This window comes from Trachinotus anak, unplaced genomic scaffold (assembly GCF_046630095.1).
Source record: "Trachinotus anak isolate AG129_WGS33_773 ecotype Australia unplaced genomic scaffold, CSIRO_AGI_Tana_v1 ptg000008l, whole genome shotgun sequence".
NCBI classification, from domain to species: Eukaryota; Metazoa; Chordata; class Actinopteri; order Carangiformes; family Carangidae; genus Trachinotus; species Trachinotus anak.
Window position 1 is genome coordinate 6805579 of NW_027273859.1, and position 23422 is coordinate 6829000.

Below are 23422 nucleotides of genomic sequence, written 5' to 3' on the forward strand. Positions count from 1 at the left end.
TTAAGAACACAAAATTACTAACAAGATATAAATCCTTCACTTCATTAATCCTATTTCAAATGAATATATAATTAATGTAATATTTGCCACTCATGACATTTTCAGTCAATCATTTCCGCCCATATCAACACAGTCAGTGTCATGAGACACGATGCAGTGCAGTGAACTGAGGGACAGTGCTGTGAGCAACCAAGCAGAGGAAACTATGGACAGCAGCAGTAAATAACAGCTGCCCTGTGATTAGGCACAGAAGAGGTTAAACAGAGCTTGTTCACACCGCCTTTGTCAAGGTGCAATGAATCACCTCACCTGCTGAAGTGTGTGTCTTTGTGTGTGTCTGTGATGAAAGGACCACAGGGCAACTGTAGAGGGAGTGTCAGTTGGGCGGATGGAGGACAGTCTGATCAACCCAGGGGGGAGGGGCCATTTATTACAGTAATTAAGAAACCGTGGGAGTAGAATGTAAATGCACACTGATTTACGCAGAGAGTAAAGCTTTTTCTGGTAGAGGTGATAGTATGATTACAGAGGATGAATTGTAAATAAATGAGGACTGAAGATGGCAACTAAACAAAACATGAGGTAACTTGGTTTCCTCTCGTTATTTTCTCACCCCCTCCTTCCCTCAAACACCCTCTCACTCCCTCTCTCACTGTCTCCCGCTTGGTCTGCGTGGCTGATATTAATGGGACGTCCCTTGTTTGTAAATGTGCCAAGTTGTGTGCACCACTGCAGGCTGTCTATTATAGCAGGCCTCTGGGGCAGCTTTTCCATATGGCGTCACATATGGCACTCAGCAGCATCAATTAATGTTGTTATAATACTGATTTTTATGAGCTAGGGTTTCACTCCCTTCCTCTCTTCTCTACTCCTGCAACTCCTCCCCAACCTGCAACCACCCCCCCCAAGGACTGACTACTTGATTTTTCAAACAGCCTCTCTTCGATTCCTCAAACCTTCCACATCCTGGTTTTTGAATTGTTGAGGATCTAAAAGGTTTTCCAAGCCCAATTCTTAAAGCTCATACCAGCTCTACACAATCCCACTCAAAGACCTAGAAAATGACTGTGTTCCTGCTATACTGCAGAAAAAGGGTAATGCTATTGCCAGTATGTCAGAATCTTTGCATCTTCTATGAAGCTGAGAGACTTAGATCAATGAGGATATGAGAGAGACAAAGATAGCTATTATACAGATTGAAAACTGTGTTAGATAATATCACATATCTGCAACCAAACACCACATTTACAGCACCTATTGTAGTTCTGGTCACATTAGGCCAGCATCAGGGCCTATTAGTGTGTTAAATTAGGCCTGTGTTTATGCACAAAACAATAGGCAGATGGATCTAAGAACAGAATCTGAGGGGTCTTTTTGTTCCCTGGTGCCTTTGGTGGTGGATCTGACAGGAAGGGAACAAGAGCGTAGCAAAAAGCCCCGCTTAAAAAGCTCCCAGCCACACCAGCCTTGTCAGCGGTGCCACAATTAGAGACTAGATCACTGGCGCTTCCCAGCGAGAAACATCTCACCACCACTCCTCAATGGAACTCTTTCGTTTGAGGAACACACTCAAAGAAGGGGTTTTAAAACGTTTCGGATGGCTAATCACTCTCAGGATGAAAGGCCCTGGCGTGTTCGTTTGTCTCAGCGTGGGGAGCTTCCCTTGCCGTTTCTCTGTCTCTGATTCTGATTGTTTTTGTTCGTTTCTTTTTCAGCAGGCAGGCGAGGCAGGCGAGCTGGCAGGCAGCGCTGTTTGAAGGTGCAGTCAGACCTGAGTGCAGGCCTGATGCTTTGTAGTGATATTTCCAGCAGCACAATCTCATTACTTTTTGACGTGGGAGATGCGTGCAGGGGCGGATTGTCATTTCACACTGTCAAAAGTTCCGTGAGGGAACGGAGATGGGAATGGAACTTCAATGACCTGCATGCCTCTGGCTCATCAAGACTGAATATATTAAACCAAATAACACAGATAAAATCCAGTGAACCAGATCCTTGAAGATGCTTGTAAACTTAATGTCCAGTCCCCAGGGTTGTTGAAGGAATTTCTCCTCTTATCAAGGGTCTCTAATCTGATCTGTTTCACAGCCTCCTAAACTTGTCGCTGTACACCCCCTGAACCTAATTAACCTGCATACAGCACTGCATATATAACCAAGCAGCACATACAGTATGTGTGTGTGCTGCCAGGGTGGTACACCTAGGTATTGGTCCAAGCAGCACATATACATATGTGTTGCTTAAATAAACAAGTCTTTGTGTCTTGAGAGGAAAAGTTCTGTGGGCAGCATCCCACACCTCTCAGAGATGGTGAGAGCTCCTGGACGTTTTCACATGGGACAATCACTGGCAGCTCTCTTTTTTAAAAAACTGGGGGGTATCCCCCAAAGTTGATTTCACACGGAGTTCTTTCAATACAGAGAAAAACCTTGCTCTGTTTAAGAAGCTGCCAGGCACTGATTGAAGCGCTTGGTTACCATGCGAACCCCAGCCTGTTGCTGGGGTGACTGTCCCAAAGTGCTTCCTGGGTAATTTTCGAGGTCACTGGTTTGTGCACGCCTATGTGGTGCAGATGCACCCACCCTCATTCAGGGCCCCGCAGGAGTTCTTTCATTAGGCCCAGTGAATGGCCTCATTCATCCCCTTCACCACAATTGGTCACGCTGCGTCTCCGCAGAGGGCCCAGGACAAACTTTTCTCTCTTTCCACCCCCTGATCTTCCATGCACCACCCACCTTAGTCATGCTTCACTTTTGTTCAGGAGCATGAGGTAGCTGAAGCTTCAGGGCTCATCTTTGGCTGCAGACTAATATGTGGAATGTTACAGACTCCTGACATTGCTGTCTTTGTTTATCTGGAAGAATGCTGTGAAAAAGGGGCTACGCATGACGCATTATTTACCAGTCAACAAAGTTGAACATAGTCATTAATATGTTTTCATATTTGGTAAAATGTGATCTTAATATTAGAATCTGATCTGGCAACATCACTTTAACACATGAATAAAAAAGAATAATTATCCACATTCAGAAATATTTTTAAGGTGCATCATTTGTACTGATCTTTAAGACATATCAGTGCATTAATCCCTTTTTCCATACTCCTATTTATATATCAGTGTTGCTCATGAGGCCCAGAGGACCTGTTCTAGCAGAACTTGAGCCATTTCATCCCTAAGTTGCTTTTTTCTCCACTGAGTCACTCCAGTAACTGAAGCGCTTAGCAATGCTAGTGGGTCCTCTACTCCCTGCCTCTTTTGGCCCTAAAGTGAGTTTCAGGTCTGGCCTAGTGAGAAGTGACTAATTGTCTTGAGTTGTTAGTGTGCCTGGAATGAGATCCACTTCAATCTGTGACAGGGTGCACAATAATTTTGTTTCTCCCTTCCTCCTCCCCTCTCTCTCTTTCTCCTTTTTGCAGCAGATTTACCCACTCTGCTTCTCAACCTACTGAGCTGTAAAATTGAGTGGACGGCAGGCAGGATACAGAATGAGACCTGGCATCGTGGACGCACTAACCTTGAGGAGGGCCACTGCTGCTGGCTGCACCTAAAGAGATGGAGACAGAACGTCAACCATATTGGAATGAGGAAGGTTAAAATGAGGAGGGAGGACAGACCAAATGTAAAAGGGAAAGGTGGAGACCCTTTATGGAAAAAAAGAAACAATACGACAGCTTGGAAAAGCAGGTCTAAATCAGCATGAGGATGGACAGACAAACTACAAATAGATGACAGGTTGTCAACCAGAGAGAGAAAAAGGAAAAAAGCATTAGGTATCATTTCAACTGACCTTGTCTCCCTTTAAATTTCTTGTTCTTCCCCACCTCCATCTTTATTTTACAATAGATTATGTCATGTCTAGCCCAGTTAATCCTTCAGCTGCTGCGGTGCACAGCTAATGTTCCTGAAGCCCTTTGCAATTAGAAAAATCGTTCTGAAAACTTCATATGTCTGACAAAATGTACATATTTTGTGAAAACAGTGTAGGATAAATAAACAGTGCCCAAGCCGTTTTGGTTCCTAGCAATTCTAACAAAACTGTGCTTCATAATGAAATCAACTTGTATAGCTATTCTTGGAACGAATCTGAGCAATCAATTACTATGAATCACAAATATACTAGCTGCGGTTTAGATGTGAACAAATGGAGTCTCAGTCCCTTACAGATGATATTAGTGCTCTGAGCTGCTCTCTCTCCACGAGAGATTAAGCAGGTTTGTACTCTCCCAGGCGGGCAGCACTCCCCCCTCCAGGGTGCTGCACTATCATTTGCAGGAAAATTACTTCAGTAATGAAGAATCCAGGCCCATAAATCCTCATGGCCTCACCTTCCTTCGTCGCCCAAGTCTCACTGAACAGCTAGTAAAAATTCCCTTTAAAAAATTCATAGTGCAATTTTGCTCAAATCCCTCCCAGCAAGCACAATTATGGAACTTTCATCTCAATTGATTTATGTCCCTGGCTAAAAATGGAGGGGGTGGGATTGTGAAGGGGAAGAAAAAACAAGTGGTAAATCATTGTTTTTAAAAGGTAAGGCATAAGGCCTTTTGTCACTTTCCCTGCATGTGTGCTGTAGTGCAGACGTTAGAGAGGTGAATGGATAAGGGGAGAAGGAAGACGAAAGGGAATGTCTGAAGGGTTTGAAAGCAGAAATGAAATAGCAAAAAGGAGGGGGAGGGGAGGGAGATGGGGGTGAAAGAAGCGGTATTCCACTTGATTAATAACACTAATCAAATTATACAGTGTTCCACTGTGCCCTGAAATCTGGGGCCATAATGTCCTCTAATGGCGAGGTTCATGGAGCTAAACTTCAGAGGGAAAACACGGCGCTGACTGCCGCATGCCTTAATGAAGGCAGTAAAACATCCATTTCCAGAAGCCATGAAATGAAAGGCAAGATTGTAGATGTGCACCCAGTGGCTCCCCCACCACAAAAAATGGAAGGCTGTTAACACAAAAGACAGTATTGGAAAGAGAGAGAGAGAGAGAGAGAGACAAAGAGAGATGCAAGGCTTTTTGAAGAGAAATGAGTAGAGAATAATACAAGTGAAGATATTTAAAGGGCAAGAACACCAAGAGTATGAGAATATAAAAAGAAAAGGGTATGATGAAGTGAGGATAGAAAGACAGATTGGTAGATGCTCTCAGTGCTTTATTTCCAGAGAAGTTCTCTTCTGGCATGAAGACAATCTCTGTCTGCTGATTATGGATGAGCCAGGCTGCTTTACTATGTCTGTTATACTTAGTGCTGCTGACAGCAGCCACAATTCATCACTATTTAGTTGCTGATGCACCTAACCACAGCATCCTCCCCCTCATCTATCTCAATACCACTCCATTAGAGTATTCCCTCTGTCCATCCAGACATGCATTCTGCTGATCTATCTATCTATCTGTATTTCCATCCATCATCTATCCATCCGTCCATCCATCCATCCATCCATCCATCCATCCATCCATCCATCCATCCATCCATCCAGCCTTCCATCCATCCATCCATCCATCCATCCATCCATCCATCCATCCATTCATCCATCCAACCATCTGTATGTCCATTTGTCCATCCATCTGTCTGTTCATCCATATATTCAGATATCAATCCATCCAATCTTCTGTAAATAAATTGTGCCCTGCTCTGACCTTAGCTGTAAGCTGGCTGCTGTGGGTAAGATGTTACATTATGTCAAGGTATTATGCCAAAAGGCAGTATGACTTTTGGCATAATACAATTGGCAGTGGCACACTATATGTGTGACATCAAAATCTGAGCAAAAAGATCACTAGGCACAAAGGGAAGTCCTGCACAGAGGGTCTGCTGCATTTTAACAAACTGAGACTCCAGACACTTTATATTTACACAAAAGCATTATGGTTTGCATTTAATCTGCTAAATTGCACTTGCTACAAACAATCAAATCAGCCTTTGAATCTTGAGTAAAGCAAATGTTCGTAGTCCTTAGGGCAAAATTTCATCTGGAGAGCAAGGGGAAAAAAACAACAAAGCTGAGAAAACACAGATTGCTATTGTTATTATTATCATAATTACAGTTGTGCTTATCATGCAAGCAGCCTCAATCAGGATGAAATACAGTTTCATTTGATGAAGCTTCCTGTTTTGACTGGCTTGAGTTTGGGAACCACACACTTGGCTGGCGTGCCAAAAACTCAATCAGGCGCAATTACATAGCCATCAGATAGAAATGTAATTGATTTGAAAGCTGACATGAGATATAACTACATTACAGTGGAGGCTCAGTGGGGAGGCTCCTTGGGGACAGGGCCTACGGGGAGCTCATTACCACCAAGCTTTGAATTATTGAGTGCTAAGGCAGTGACATTGAGGAACTGAGGCAGGCGATTGGCTGCAACAACTCAGCAAGTGTTTATCTCAACTTACAGCAACCTAAGACATTTGAAGGCGTGATCTGCATGTGCATGAATATTGGAAGGGGAGAAGTTGTAATGGTTCATAACTGAAAGGGTTCAGACCAAGGTAGAGTCCATAAGTGCACATCATGCCTTCTATTTGTAATGTGTGCAACTACAGAAACATACAATATCACACCCTGCCTGTGGGTCATTTCCATAGCATTAACACCACCAAGTCCTTGGCCACATAGTTAGTGCTTTGGTAAGCTTTTACTTTGTGGAGGCGTCACATGTCACCCTATACAATGAGAGCTGTGTTGGCTAAGCATGGTACTTTCCAAAATTTACTTTCACTTAAGTCAAATCTGCTTAGTTGGTCATTGTGTTGTATTGGTTGTTGCAAAGCTTGTGGGCGAGCTTCATAGCTGGCATTGACAGAAACATAGCGCCATATATGTGTTCATTTGTGTATGTCTTACTTGTCTTTTATGAAGCAAGTTATCAGTGCCAAGTTTACCCATACTATTAGTTTAACAGTTACATTTCCAGTTTTTCCACTTCTTAACTTTACAGACACAAAGAGCTTAAATTAGGTGGTAGCCCTCCTTGAGTTAAGGAGGGGTGTGAGGAGGTGAAGAAGCACATCTGCCTGACCCTGGCCACCAGCCTACGGGCCTTCCCTGAAATGCTGAGGGGTGACTGTTGAGAGGATAAAGATATAAGTCACTGCTGAGGGGCCTCTGCGTCCCTCAGGAACCTGGTGACTGCCTACTTCTGGGAGAGCTATGCCCCCTAGGCTTCTGCCACTGCTCGCCCTCTGTCTCTTCACTTCTATCACTCTACTCTCTCCCCTCACACAGGCCTCCTGTGAGCTTTCTCACAAAAATGAGAACTCAATTAATTCAGGCAAAATGAGGACAAGAGAGGAGGAGGTCTAGGGAGCCCAGAAAGACAGAGCGAGAGAGGGAAGCCTAACAGAGCAGCTTGTCGATCTGTGGCCTGGAAACAGCAAACAGAGCATGGGGTGACTGTGCATGTGCATTAAGTCTTTAGCCAAGTTAATCCTGTCTGCAGTTTAAACATGGCTGAAGAACGAACGCTCCTCATTACAGAGTGGGATGCTGGGTAAATAGACAGGTCAGGGGAGGCAGACAAAAGGAAAATAGCAAAGCCTGAAAAAGATGAAGCCAGAGTCGATGTGATTAAAAACACGTTGACACTGAGTCCCCTGCATGTTGTTTATTACATGGATGCTTGTAGGGTTTCACATGTTGACCTTTTATTAGACTTCAGACTTAAATTAGATTGACATTTTCACTATCATGCTAAAAATCACACTATAATTACACTTTCAAGTGGTTGCAGTGGAACCCATCACAATGACCTACATAGCATTATTATTAGAAATACCTTAGTCTCTGTTTAACCTACAGGAATGGCCAAACTTTGGTGTGAAAAGGCTGCATGTATGTCAGATTTTGAATGTGACCTGTGACCTTGAGAACAAGGGCCTCATGCTAAAGATGCAAAGTGTGGTCAGATAGACAACAGTCATTAATCTTGCATGAGCCTGGTCATGCTGCTCAATGCTATATTAAGGTCCTACAAGCCACCACACAGCTCAGCTAATTTTCTCATAGCCTTGCAGAAAAACTGGCAGAAAACCAGCTGTTAGCAGGGGCTGTCGCCAGGTTTGAGGTCATACACACACACACACGCACACGCGCACACACACACACACACACACACACACACACACACTCTAATGCACAATGTGTGATATGAGGTGGCACACTGCAGTATTTCCAGCAGCTACATATGCTAAATAGGCTAAAAACAAATTGGCGCTGCAGCCACTTTTGTCATCTGGATTGTTGCTTAAAGTACACAACTGTATTCTGTGTGTGACACTGAGAACTGAAAAAAAACCAAATAAAAACAAATGACCCATTTTTACCATTTGATACCTGTGAGCTGTGAGATGTTATCTGCAGTGCAATGGTGTTATAAAAGTAACCACTTCCCTCTGACAGAGTGTAAATCTCACAGTATTCTGGGATATTTTTATGTTCATTTTTTATGCAGTGCATATATTATAATGTTTTACCAGTCCCAGCTCTAGGACAAGGCTAGTAAAACAGGCAAGTCAGACAGTTCCAAATTTTCATATGATAAATACCTTGTATGTAAGGAGCCAGGGGAGACTGTGGCAAATGTGTTTCCAAGAAAATCAGACTGCTACTTAGAGTGATTGAACAGCCTGTAAACAGAAGCAGCAGACTTGCTTGACGCTCTCTGGGAGATACTAATATAGTTGTGCTTCCAGGAGCTGAAGGGAAGGAAAGAGGTGGGGCACTGAAGTTCATGAACTAAACAGCGGGTGCAGGAGCTTTTAAAATTACCCTGTCTCCGGACTTGGCCTGGTCTCTGAACTCAAACTGCAGAGTAAAAGCACAAGACTGTTGAGCGAAGTACGTCAAGTCAGTCATAAGACACCCTTGTTCAATGGCTGATAGTGTTCCTCGCATTAGCCCAAATCAAAATTAGATCTATCTTTAACAATCTAATAAAAAAAAAAAAGCCATATGATGACACTTTCCCTCATTTATGCTTTCCATCTTCTCCCTGCAAACCGCTGAGGAGAATAAATTCTTCTTTGTTCATGGTGCTTGTAAAAATATCCTTTTGCTTGTAAGGCAGCATCGTTTTTCCAGATTTATGTCCAATCTACAAAGTGTGGAAACTGCAGATAGTCTTGTTGATGTTGCAGGTTGAATTAGAGGCAATATGAGCATGAAAATGAATTAAGCACAAAATTTAGCACTCTAGTTTAAGGCATGTCTTTGTGTCTTCACCACACATCAGCTGACATTGATACTGTATTAAGCATATTACACTAATAAACAAGCTGAAAAGAAGGCAGTGTTCTTCCATGGCCTGAATTTGAGGTCTGCTTGTAATGAACAGAGGCATGAAGTGTTTTACCACTAGCTAAACAGCGAAACATGTTTGTTATTTGATCAAAAATATATTCTGTAATTTAGTGTCATCCAAAGAGCTGAAAGGACTCCAGACAAAACAAACATGTAAGATATATTTTAAAAGTTGTTTCTCTTTCTTGATGTCAGCTATTTGCTGAATAATTGATATTTTCTGAGGCAGTGTCAGTTTCCACAGAACTTTAGCTGGAAGGGGGGAAGAGAGGCAGTGAGATGTCAAACTCTGCAGCTGCAGCAGTTTAGCTGGAATTGAGCTGTTGTAAAAATGTGAGAAAGAGCACGACCTCTGTGACTGTTGCGCAAACACGTAAACCCACGAAGGGGTGAGTTGCTAAAAGAGCTGGTTATCTACACAATATATAGAGTTAAGCCAAGGCTCAAAACAAACTGAAGCTTTGTCCTGTGAAACACACAAGTCTAGTTTCCTGCCCCCTCACATGGCACTTTGACAAAGTGGAGAAATAGAGACACCTAAAGAACACACACGTACAAAATAGTTGAGTATAAAATTATGCAAATTATATGCTATGGCCTTCATAGCCAACCAGATCTCAACTCAAAAAAACACCTATTTTTGGAGTGAACTGTCAGATAACGCTTTCTACCATCACCATCATCATCATCATCAAAACATCCAATAAGAGAATGTATTTTGTAATAATAGTGTTTGTTGTAATGTTAAGAAAAGTTCCAAATACTTTTCCAAGGAGCAAAGATGCTCCTTTTGTGGCTTGTGATGCCACACCAACTTGCTAAGACATTTTCTGCAAAGTAAAATTGATCTTTTTGCCAAAAAAGACAAAAAAAAATTAACAGTCTGAGAAAAAGTAGACATATACATCATGTGTCTGACAATAAAACTCTTCGCCCATTCCGTAGACACACACCTAAATCTCCAGACACCTACACCACATCTCCTCTGACGCGAACATGAAACCAGGACAAGAATCACTATGCAACCATTTGGTTCTGTTTGTCCTCCTGGGACCATCTTGGCTCTCAGAAACCTTACCCTGGCATTAGCTGTAATCCTTCGAGAATGAAATGCAGGGCCAGCAGCATACAGATAAAGCATCAAGTGATTGTATATCTGCAACAGACAACCGTTGAATTCTCCAAACGTGGCCTCTGTGACACTGTTAATTTGACATCCCTTCTCCTGTTCTGCACTTGGCCTCAAGGGTAGCCCCCGTATCAACTTACATCTAGCTGGTTACCTTCAAATAACAAGAGCTGCATCAACTTAAACTGATTCAATTGAGCAGTGTTGTGCGCAGCACACTGGCTATTGGCTGGCGCTGGCGGGGTAGATGACAGTGGTGTGTGGAGCTGGAGAGTATCAGTTGACCCAGACTTATTATTCATAAGGCCTTGTTGTGATGGCTGCTGCTCCAGTAAGGTCAGGCAGGTGCAGTTAAGGTGAAAACAAAAACATTTCCTTCTAAAACGGAGTTGACACCGCTGGGTATCTACAGGAAACTCTGACAAAAAATCTGATCCCTCAAAAGGAAAAAAATATCACGAAAAGTAGTGAGCTCTCTGTGTGCTGTAAGTGGATAGCAGCGTGACGGCTATACATTCCCAAATGGAGGTTGTAGTTGATGCAATGGAAGATGTGATTTAAGAGGTGTGCTCATGCATGGTTGAAAGGAAAATGGTGTAGCTCCTTGAATAATAGTACACACTGTGTCCTCACAACCACAGGCAGGCATTGCCTTGAAATTTGTAATTACAGTAATTGTGATTTCGACAAATGGGCCTCCAATACGCTGTTCCACGTCAAAAATACAGGTTGCGTTATCCATGAGGAGTCTACCAAAAGCCTCCATCGACAAAGCTTTAATTTAAAAGCTCTTGGATAGAAAGCATTTAAAATGTCCAGATGCCTGCAAAAATATTCTGAAAAATACTATTTACATGAGTCTTTGACTGAGGCAGAAACTATACGACTTCTGCAACAAACACCCCTCACCTCTAAATTCAGATGAACTTCTTTCTCACCTCTATTTACAATCAGAATGAACCACAGAAATGTGTACCCACAAATACACACACAAAAGGCCCACTTATGAAAAAGCACAATAGTGTGGCAATTAGCGGCTAGAGAGGACGAATGCTGGATCGGTTACAGTTGTTGAATGTTAATTACAGCGTTTTACGGTGCTGAGGAGATAACGAGTTAGCGCCTGGTGACAGCAGCGACACGTCCTTTAACGAGAGCCGTGGAAATTTATGAAACTTGAGATCAGGGACAATGAGGCGTTACTGGCTTGTCAGATGCTCTCCTGCTCACCCTCCCTTTGTCCTAATGAAGGCAGACACTTGTTTCTCTCTCCTCTCTGCTCCTCACAGTGCTGTTAGCCTGGAATGATTATGGTTCATCGAGGAAAGGTAAAAAGCAGCAGATTGGGATTCCATCCATGTCCACTCTAAATACCTTATCATCTCACATCACCACTGTCATTGACTAATCAGCTTCTGTCACAGTTTTAGGGTAGAAAAAAAAATTCTGAAAACATGTGGACACATAGAGGCCAAAGATAAACATGGGATCATATTACAGATAATTCCCTGTCCGGGGCAGGTTACATAGCCAGTAGCCAGACAAATGTGAGTGACCATTCATTCCTGTCTGTCTAAATAGCGGGGGATCAAGAGCTTGGTGAAATCCGAGGGGTTAATATGGTCATGTTGTGAAGCCTGGTTTGGAATTTAGGTTAATGGAAACATTGATAGGGCTCAGTTCTCATGCCAGCAATGCTTAAGGGGATCCATACTTCATGATTTAGACAAATCCTGGGACATTCTTCAAAGTTTCCCCCACTGACCCTGGCAAGACTCTACAACACATACACACAGAAGTCTGAGGATTTCTCTGGATCTGCACAGCCACTGCTAACCAGAGTCCCCCAGGCTGTATCAACAGCCTAAATGGTTTTTATAGAATATTACATCAGTTACACTGGGGCAAACATGGGCCCCAATGGAAATATTAGGCATAATAAACAGAAAGAGAGCCTGTTTTCTTTTTTCTCCGGTAAATTACTCTGAAACGCGAGCAAGAATGTACAGTCAAGTATGGGATTCTTGAAATGGTAGCTCATGTCTAGACTTGGACGTGGCAAGAAATAACTACATCCCTCTGTGTTTGCGAGACTTAGCTCTAAACATGATTTACATCAAAGTACCTTCACTCTCCTCTAATGGAGCCATGTTACAAACAGGGTTGCAATAAGAATGCTTGTGAGAATCTAAATGTACTGATTTAACTCCTAATATCCTGAGTGAAGCTGCTGACCTGCTACCAATACATGCGGTGGGAAAAAGGGTAATGTATGCAGCTGCAGGAGGAATGACTAGCCTACTGGAGAGAGCAAGAGAAGATCTTTTAAAACCGCAGAAGACGAGGCGCCTGGGATGGTGTTCAGATGTCAATAAAAACAGGTGTTAACCAGCTTAGCTAAGATGTTAAGAGCTTGGATAATCCTAGCCTGGATCCAAGAGGGATCCGGCTCTGGAATACTAATGCTTAGGATGCACCGTTAAATCACACAGAGTTGATTAGGGGGTTGGGTTTGAGTGGTGCTGCTGCTACACGCTGTCAAAACCCAATTTGCATCTGCTGGCAATTACCAAGGACTGAAGAATAAGGGATGTTCACATATAGAGAGTACTTGGTTGTGAGAGAGGTCATCAAGGTCTACAAGTAACTATCTCTCTTTGAAAACCGACAATGTATTTTCCCTACAAGAGCAAAGGCACATCACTGCATCACACATTACCTGTCATAGCTTGCCTAAAGTATTCACCTGAAGAGAAACTATCTATGAGATGTACAATGAGAGATGTACTCTCAGTGAGCGCTTTATTAGGAACAGCATACTTATACTGGGTGGGGCCTCCCTTTGCTCTTAAAGCCACAGTTCTTTGTAGATCATAGATTCCACAAAACACTGCAAACATTCCTTTGAGATCCTGGTTGATCCATGTTGATGTAACCCAGGATAAATAATCCATGCATATCAAGTTTCACCTGATTAGGAAAAAGTATTACACAGAAATAGTGAAAAAGTTCAAATATATTAAGAAATATATTCATGTTTTTTTTCTGCCACATGATTGGCTGATTGGATAATTGCACAAATAAGCAGTTACAGAGGTGTTCCTAATAAAGTGCTAGGTGAGTATATGATTACTAAGAAATGAGTCACCATAGCATAAGTGACTTTTCATTTAAGAAGCATTTTAAATGCATTTATCATGCAGCCTCTTCACTTCTCGTCAACTATAGAATTCAGTTCTGTCTCAACTTGTCATCATCTGTCTTTCATGCTTACCATGAAAAATGACCATTACATTGCCCTGTTTCGAGAGGTTTATCACTTCATCTCTACATATTTAAAACATCAGAAACCAGACTAAGACAATATATCCAACTGCACGGCTTTCCTTGCACAGGTATACATGTGCACAAAATTGTAGAGACCTGCCAAACATGAATGAGACTCTGAGTTACAAGCTGTTTCCATGAAATGCTTCATGTATAATTAAAGTGTTTCTGACAAAAGCAACAGGAATGTCTTGAAACTTCTCTATATGTGATAAATGATTTTAAAAAACTTCATGACTTACAGATAAGTTGCAAGCACTAATGTGCTTAATAATGACATGCTGTCAGCATCCAACAAGGTTTCATTGTTATGATCTAAGACACTTAGGGGTATAAAGATACATCAAAGTACTGAACTAATGAAGGTGCTAATTTTCTGCAAAACTTATCTTAACACAAACAGATAGCACCTAAAGCGAATGTGCAACTGCACCTAAAACACAAAAATAGAGCAACTTTGCATGAAAAAATGTGCCTTAAGAAGAAACAAACATTGTTTCACCTCATCTCTCCCATGTTGTGAAAAGGCTTGACGGTTTCAAAGATGACACCTCCATTTGGATAAAATTTTAATAAATGGGCCATTCTGTTTCACTTAATTGACTTTGAATGTACCACCTCGCCTGCTCTATACATTCATACTCTCTTACATGCCACCCCATAATCAAATCAGCATCTGGTGTCAGGGTGGCTTGCGGTTTGGGGTGTTCTCATTTGTAAACACCACCTGCCAGTTCTCACTCCTCTTCTCCTGCCAGGTGACATTAGCGCAAGCGTGAAATGTGATTTAGCGTTGAGCAAACCTCTGCACTGAGCACATCTGAGTCTGCCCACCTGGAAAGCGGGCATGAATAATCTACGGTCACCTAAGTCAGAGGGAGATTTCATGCATAAGACACTAGCCAGACAGCGGCAGCAACACAGTCCAGCAGCATAAACTGTGTTAAGCCCAGCTGATTTCATCCCTGCTGATGGGAGGGGGATGACGTTGTAACATTAGCGCTATGTTATTTCCTTACCCTGTAATTCTGCGTACTTCCTGTCAGTCTCAAGAACCCATGAATCATTAAGCTAGTGACATTTTATATACAGCTGTAGAAGGCACTGTACAATGGAAAGGAGTATCATTCTTATTAATGCAAAGTCTGTGCCTGAATGTGCCCTGGTGTCACCCTTAAAACTGGGATAGACCAGCATTCCTACATGTCCCCCTGCTGACCACTTTAGCTGCTCCACCACAAAGCTGTGACAAGAATCTTGTTAATTACACACATTCAGCTATTGATGCAAAGCCTTAAAGTGCCACACAATCTGTGAAGATCAATCATAAAACAATTTATGCTCATTGGTCAGGTCTGGTTAATACAACGCTGCCTCACGCCTTCTGCATGATCACACATAATGCAATCAGATTTCCATTGACGCAGTACCTAAACTATGATTAGATTTCCCTGTGGGGTACAGAAAGACACATAGATATTCACTGCTCAGCAGTCGACACCTGCTTTACAACTGGGGAACTTATGTAGCGTGTTCCAAGTGCACTGTGACATGGAAGACCAGACGTATTGCCTTTATGTTGCCGGCGTCTTGCCGTTTGATGAATGTCAACAAAGTAGTTAGCAGGAAGGAAATGAGAAAAAGAGAGAGAGAAGAGGAGAAGCAAGGGGGGAAAGAACACACAATTATAAAAGCTTCATTTCTTCAGAGAACCATAAAGTCTCGTCCCAGAAGGGCAGCTGAGCACAAATCAATTTCTTTCAGTCGATTACAAGCACTGAGGTTCTAACCTTCATTTGTGAGTCTAATACTCCAACAGTTATGTAGAACACATACCAATTAAGCAATTCTGCTGGAATAAGAGGGCCATGAACCACCGCGATTATGGGGGCCGGGCCCCTGGGGAGGTCAGGTTATCGGCTCAGGAGCAGGGAGAACGAGGGGAGCAGGGCAGAAGAGAATGGGGGAGAAAGATGGAAAAGGAAGAGGAGAAATGGAAGCCAAGGAAAAAGCCATTTATTAAGTCTAATACTCTGTGAAATGTTCCCATGGTAATAAGGCGGGGAGATTGCGTTAATATCAGGGAGCCATGCAGAAAAGGTCACTCGATATCTGTACCGCCCACCAGGGTCGCACTGATGGGAGCTGCTCAAACACATCTGATAATGCTCTCAGCGTCGTCGCTTGGCGCCGGAGGTCGAGAGGATGGGAGCTTGGGAAAAGATGCCATTTGTGGAAATTGCACTGATGTACCACTGTGCTCTGACACAATTTTCACTGCTGGCTTTTTATGTGCAGACAGCTGTACGACAAGTGAAAGGAATAAGCATGATGACACCCAGTCAAAGATTATCAGGCATAAATGTATAGCTATGTGGCACATTATGTTTTTTCCGCTAAGTTTTGATTTTGCAATCATTTATCTTCATGACATGAATATACAGGAAAGGCAGCCAGCATCCTCTTTCTGATTTTCAATATCTGTTTGCACACAGGCTCATGAAAGGAAAGGCATTAGAGGCACTCTCCATCTTTCTATTGTCACAAGCTAAATCCGATGCCATTTTCCTCTTGATTTAAAGAGGCTGGATGCATCTCTCCAGATATGTGGAGATCAACACATTGTCATTCACTGCTGAGGCGCACCTTAACCACCGCCCTCGCTGCCAGAAGATTTATGGTAATTCCTGATAGCATGTGATAGGATGCAGCCCGTAAACCCATGTGAGGTATGTGTTTCTATGGTAACCCTTTCCCTCTGTTCGCCAGCCCTATGTGCCTTGGTGTTTTACTTTTTTCCCTGCATTGTAGGCGCTGTCTATTTGGATGCCAGTGGTAGGAATGAGATGCAGATTTGTGGCAAAGCAGAGACACAGATGTTTCCTCATTGCCTTTTAATCTCCTATTCCCTCAGCGCCTGGCGAGAAACACTCCCCCTTTAGAATGGTAATTGGACAAGATGAATAATAAACAAAATGAAAACAGGCCGATGTTTATAAGGAGCATTTTAACACTTTGGAATGATCATACTTTATAGCTATTATTAGCAAGGAGACAAAAGCAAGCACTGCCTCTTCTGGGAATAATAAAGGACTGAGCTTTAACTTGTCTAATCAGGAGGAGACCTATCAGGGTCTGGCAGAGGACAACAATGTTTTCCTCATTAAGACAGAGCAGCTCACAGTCCATCACTAAATTTCCATTTGCACTGATTTCCTCCATTTTCAAAAGTCTGCACTTACACAACACACCAGCTGTCTGAAAGTACACATACACAACAGCATTCATGTCCTTTACAGTCCAAAACTAATATATGTTTTTATGCCTCTTTATCCACATCTTCTCTAATTGTCTAGCTTCCATATGTCTAACATATGCACAATAAAACAACACTAAACTGACACCACAGCTCGCTAGATTCATTGCTTGTAAATTCAAGATACTGATTTCATTAAGTGTTGCCTGGCCAGATGTCACATGGCCAACACTTTGTCTCACATCTAGCCAAACATCCACCTCCATATCTGGAGGTGCTCTGTGTATTTGTTGACAGCACTGAGATAAATGTGGATATTTCAACACTGTGTGATATCAGAAAACCAGCTATTTGCATGAAAAGCCTGTCCTTCTTTCTCCCTGGAGAGCTTTATTACAGGAGGATATTTCAAACGCTATCAAATGTGCCAAACATTTACTTTGATAACTCCATCAGATGGCACCCTGGGTTTAATGGTAGCAATCTGAGAGTGCTGAGGCACATGCCTAAAGCACAGACAATAATGGTGGGGAGAAATACGAGGAAGGGATGAATAAAATCTCTTTAAAAAGTTCATAAATAATGCACCTTGCACGCAAGAGGGTTGTTGCCTATTTAACTATGCATGCCTCTTCCTGGTTTCTGTGCTGGCAGAGACACAAACACAGCATGTATTGTGGGTCAACATGACAGCACAGGAGGAGGACAACCTAGGGCTCCATCAGTCCTCTCAGCCTTGGCCTTCCACCCACATGGAGCAACCCCTCCCAACATCAAATCTCCAGCCACAGTATGACTGCTCCACCCTCTGCATTTTCTCGCTGTGCTGAAAAACATAATGACAAAAGGGAAATAGCGAATGACCGACCGCTTGCCAAAATGAGGGAGAAGATTTGAGAAAATAGGAGAAAAACAAAGTGCAGGAGTAATTATCCAATTAATGTGCAATTAAGCCCATGTGGCCTAATGGTCTGTGTTGGATTTGGTAATAGCTCTACCAGACTGGGGAGATTAGTAAACTCACTGTAGGCTGTGCAGAGCAGACACACTCAAACACTGTCTCAGTAAAGGGCCCGACAGTAGGATATTACAATTACAGCAGAAATCTAGATTATAACTAAATAAAAATTTTACATATATTGTATTTTGTGCTTCGGCATGCTGACTGAAAATTGAGGGGAGAAAAAAAAGAAAACCAAACCCCCCAACACAAAATTCAACAAAGCATTTCATTAAGATTTTTCATTATCTGCCATAGCAGAGTTTGCTAATAAATGCTAATTATATTCAAGCTAATATTTAATCACATACAATTTCTCCAGTCAACTCAGTTTGAGGAAATACTAATTCTAATGAATGCACTCATGGTGCAGTTTATGAACTTCGGCACTGGCAAAACGAGAGAGGAAACGTAGATGATGTTTGAAAATGCTTTTTCAACTGAGTGTTATTAGCTTTGACTAATTTCCTACCCTAATGAGATCTTCTTGGAGGGATATTTTGGTGCAATTAATAATGCACATAGGATAATTAGAAGCATACATATTTATCATGTTGAATTTCTGGCTAGTATAGGGTGTGGTGAGTACAGACAAACCTATTGGCTGTGCAGTGTACAAGTGCTTGTATGCTTGCTATCATTACAGTGTGATACATGTATTCTATCAAAATCAGGTGCACATTTGCATTTACCAGAGATTTGTTTGAATATTTTTGTTACAACTTGCTCTCACTTCAAATGTACTGTGCACTTAAACTAGTAGTCATCTTGAAGTGAAGCTACAGTTGAGTCATATTTGCCATTTGCCCAAAATAAATTCTGGGATCTACATAAGAGCAGTAAATTTCTCCATCCAACAAAAGTAATGCTTTGACACTTTAAGAGTAACTGTCTCCTAAATAGGGGTTGGCAAGTTATCTTTTACTCATCTGATTTCCTTTGAGATAAAATATCACGAGTCACACACATTACATGATTTGAAGTCCGAATACAACCTCCCATTTAGCCATAGAGGCCTATGGTCCAGAATGTGGAGAGTCTATTTGGTAGGATGGACATTCGGCACGTTACCATGTGTGTGGGAATTTTAGATTGAATCTCTCATCTCTGATCTAAGCCTAAGAAGAGTCTGAGTTGTCACAATTACAGCACTATTGGCATTTTGACAAATCTAGACATGATCCTGCTGTTTCAACTGGTTATTGAAAATCTAAATCTGTGAGAGAGGCTACATTACAGCATTACCATTGACTAGGGCTACTGTTGTTTATATAGCTTTTGCCCACCAGTGGCAGCACTGAGCACAAATCTGCTGAGCAGCAGTACAGCTGAGTGGTGAGGATATTGGCGTGGTTTGTGTTCCCTGATAGTCAAAGGCATTTGCCAATGATTTTATCTGCATTATAAGTTACTACGAAGGTTATCTTCCATCTGGGCAGTTAATATTGCTAATGTTCTTCCTGTAACAAATGTTGTGAAAGCCCAAGTGACTGAAATGCTTGTGTTCCATCAGATAGCCATTCTTGCATTGGGCTAGCCAATGCCCACAAACTGGTTAATGCATGATGATCATTCCTTTTGCAAATTGTGAGTGTTTTTAAAGTCTTTTAGGGTGTTAAGGCCTTTAGTAAAAGGGAATGTGATGTTTCCTGATGATTATGTTACATTGTTTCTGGATATTAATTCTTACTGCCTGTTGGAGCTGCCAAAGTGAAAGTGACTTAATGTAGCTGTTACCTCACTGAGACAGATCGTCCAGAAACAAAAGAGGATTCCTCTCAGAGCTGGTTCTACTGCAACAGAAAATCATGTCCCCCTGTGCTACACAGACCAAACATATGTGCAACAATAATTAGATTGCATTATTGTCATTCTGCTATGAAGAACATTATTTCACTTAAGAGTTGCAGATACTGGTTATCAACTTGGCACACTTCTATACACAGCTCAAATTCTGGCCATCACCCAAGTGAAACAGATACCAGCAGGAAAAAGTACAAGGTACAACTGAAACAAGGGTGAACTCTCTTTGCCCTTGAACAACCAACACAAAGAGTAAATATTGCTAGAACACACACTCCAACATGAAAATGTAAACACATAAGGGTATAATGTGTAGCCAAACCCAGATAAGATACTCATATAAGCAAAACATTACTCAACATCCCTGGGCTGATTTTGAATGTTCACAATTTTTATCACTACCCTAGGACAACTGTGCAAATACACTTAAAGCTGTCAGAGATCTCTCAGGGTTTAGTACAATCATCTACCCCTTAGCTCACTTTTGGCTCACTCGGGCTAATCCTTCAGGACCCAGCAGGCTGGGCTGTGACTGAGCACGAGCCACCAGGTAGAGCTGCCTCCCCAGTCTGGGGAGGCCAGTGTCAACAGGATGGAGTAGAGATGGAAAGACAATCAGGGTTGGGATGGAGTTTAATCCAGGTTCAGAGCCAGCGTAATGGAGAGTCTATGTCTGGGTGAGCGATGGATTGTGAGGCAGTGGTGTCCCCTGAGCCCCAAGCCCTCTGACTGCAGCCATCTGGAGTTGATCTTTGTCTTGTTCACCTCAAACCCACACATAAAATGGCAGTCATTTCTCTCTCTCACTCTCTCTCTCTCTCTCTCTCTCTCTCTCTCTTTCCCTCCCAGCCCCAGGTATGTAAACAATCAGACACACTTTGTCTGGCCATGTTTCTTTGATTTCTTGTCTCACTGCCTCTGATCAGCCTTTCATCGGTTTAATTATCTGTAACTTGTGGTATTTGGCCTACTTGGATTAAACTCTCATAGGTCATGTCAGAATACTGCAAGGCTTCTTTATCTTTAAGTTACATTTAACCAAACATCAAACACAGAAAGTGAACTTTTATCTAAAATGCACTTCAAATCCACTGCTTGTATCTGTCAAATTGGAGTGAGTTAATGGTGCATTTAAGTGCCCTGAAAGGAGGAACCCGTAGCGGAAAAGGAGGTGAAAGACCTCTGAACCCATTCTGACTGACAGATTTCTCGTAATAATGTTCCCCAAGGTTAAAAGGGAGCTGCTTGACATAACTGTGCTCTGCTGGAGCAGGGCCAGACCAATAATGGTGACTGGGTCACAAAATACCATGCAAAAGCTTGTGGTAGTTATCAGACTGTTTTAAATACCTCTTTCAATGTGAATCCAATTACCGGCAGCCTTTGTTTGTTCAGACAAAAGCAGCTATGTTCAAGGCCCGTCTCTCTCTGATTTTAATCAATTCTCTGGGGAAGTGTGTGTGGGAGATACAGATCAGGACTTGCCATACGTCAGTGAAAGATATGCGTGTGTGTGTGTATGTGTTTATGTGTGTTGGACGCTTGTGCACAGGCTGTGCGAATGTCAGAATAAGTGAGTGATAGAAACTGTCAAAGAATGAGAAAGCATAAAAGCTTTCCATAACAGTATTCATCTCAAAGAAATCTGATTCCTCACAAACTGCTTAACTTTTTCATTCTCCAAAAACTAAAGTTCCTTTAGTTTTCACTGTAATGTGGAGTTGTACTAAGGAGTCAAACACAGAGGCAAAGTTTGCTGCAGACAATATTCATATTAGATAATTATGACACATCATAGTGTCATCATAATTCCATCGTTTCTCATATCTAGGGGGCTTAGCATGTTACTTGGCTCCTTGGCAGATGTGCTCATATGCTGCAGCATTAGTGCAGCTGGTCACAATCCACCTGCTCCATATGGGAACTTTGCAGCTAGCAAGCCTGTTGATGATAGCTGTTTCCACATCAACATTCACAAGAAAAATTAGAGGACGACGGCACTGCAATAAAATGAACAAAGTCAGAAGGTCGGACTCATTTCTTTCCATTCCCTTTCAGGAAAAGAATTTGCAAGAAATGAGAACTCCTCCTACCCCCCTTCCACAATGCATGTTCATTTTTTTGTTGCTGTTGTTCCAAGGGGCCATGTCAACCCTAATGAATTCCAAAATGGTAAGATTTGCATTTCAATTTGGTAACCTCCCTCTGAAAGGCGATAAAGTCCCCCACCCCACCCTCAGCTCTAAATCACATCAAGCATACAGCTATCTTTTGTGAGGACCTGCAACAATGTCACTGTGGTTCTCCCTCTCCATCATTATGCCTGCTGCTTTTTGTCTGCCTGTTTACAAGCTAAATAAATTGCTACACAAAACATCTGGAGCCACAAAAGAGACCTGAAGTGGGTGTCTTAAAAGAAATGTCAGGGCAGAGTGAGGCCTGCTAAAACTCTTCCCGTCGAACCACCGCAACGTCAGAGAAAAAAACTAAATTCTGAAAGTTCCTCTGGTTTTGTTTACAAATGTAAACGAAATTAAGGCTAAAAGAATCACCAGACTTTTCTCCCTTAATTTGGATGTATGCTGCTTTAACAAAAATGTAAATTTCCACAGACAGTTGTGTATGTTTCTACATTGACTGCACTACATCTGGTCACAAAGCGGATAGCCAATCTTCACATAAGATCAACACTGTGGTGAGCGTCTGTGTTGCTAGTACTGATAAAATGTAAACAAACTGTTGACCAGTTATTCACCTCTGTTTGACACCCACACTTTTCATTCCCACTTATAGTTTGTTCTGTAGATCTCGGCTGTGAGTTCTTTTTCCAGGAGTCTAAAACAATAAGAACTACACTCAACTATGACATCCACATCTCTTTGGTTGGTGATGCAGGTCATTGCTTTGGTGTGGCAGTGCCACTGCCTCTGACTACATACACTTTGAGTATTGAAATCTAATCTGGGTGACGTGTCTGAACTTAATGGTGCGTGGCCCATTCACCCTCCTCATCCTGGAGGTCAAGCACACTTTATGGGGTCACTGTCCGCAGATTTACAACCTAAATTTCCCATGACAGCAGCCGTTATTTTGTGCATCCAAACAGGGAGGCTCAGAGAAATGTGTTCTTACGTTTTGCCTGGAAATCTCTCCTAGGGAATAAAGCCAAGGAGGAGGAAGAGGGGAATATGGGTTGTGTAAACATACCGTCAGCTCCAAGTGCACCAAGTACAATAACTTACAGAATGTCTCGCATCTCCATCTACACAGCATGATAAGTCATGTTGAGAGAAGGTGCTGGTGTAATTTGTTATGGGTGTACTGCTTACATAAGCTGAGCTTCACATGGAAGATTCAGCCCAGCAGTTGTGCAGTAAACCAGCAGAGAATGAGGGAGAAAAACAGAACATCCAGTGTTGACTGATCAGTGTTGTTGGTCATGATTCAGTGCTTCCACTGAAGATGATTTGAAGCCCTGAATCTGAACAACAAAGGCAATCTGTAGTAGATTATTGTGGAGCACTGCTGTTAATGTTTGTCCCATTTTCTTTCTCAACAACATTAAATGAGTGGGAAGCAAAACACAAGAAGCAGAGAAAAGTTAAAC

The 23422-nt window shown here is 42.2% G+C and overlaps 1 protein-coding gene across 11 annotated transcripts in view; it reads right to left on the reverse strand.

Annotated features, from left to right (window-relative positions):
* Positions 1–23422, reverse strand: part of fbrsl1 (fibrosin-like 1) — a 286998-nt gene that overhangs the window by 96864 nt on the left and 166712 nt on the right. For 9 of the 11 annotated variants that reach the window (XM_071482137.1, XM_071482141.1, XM_071482145.1 and 6 more), the window contains one exon: positions 3516–3545. The exons of the other annotated variants lie outside the window; for them this stretch is intronic. In XM_071482137.1, coding sequence (XP_071338238.1) covers positions 3516–3545 — 30 coding nt within the window. The remainder of the gene's footprint in view (positions 1–3515; positions 3546–23422) is intronic. 11 annotated transcript variants of the gene reach the window in all.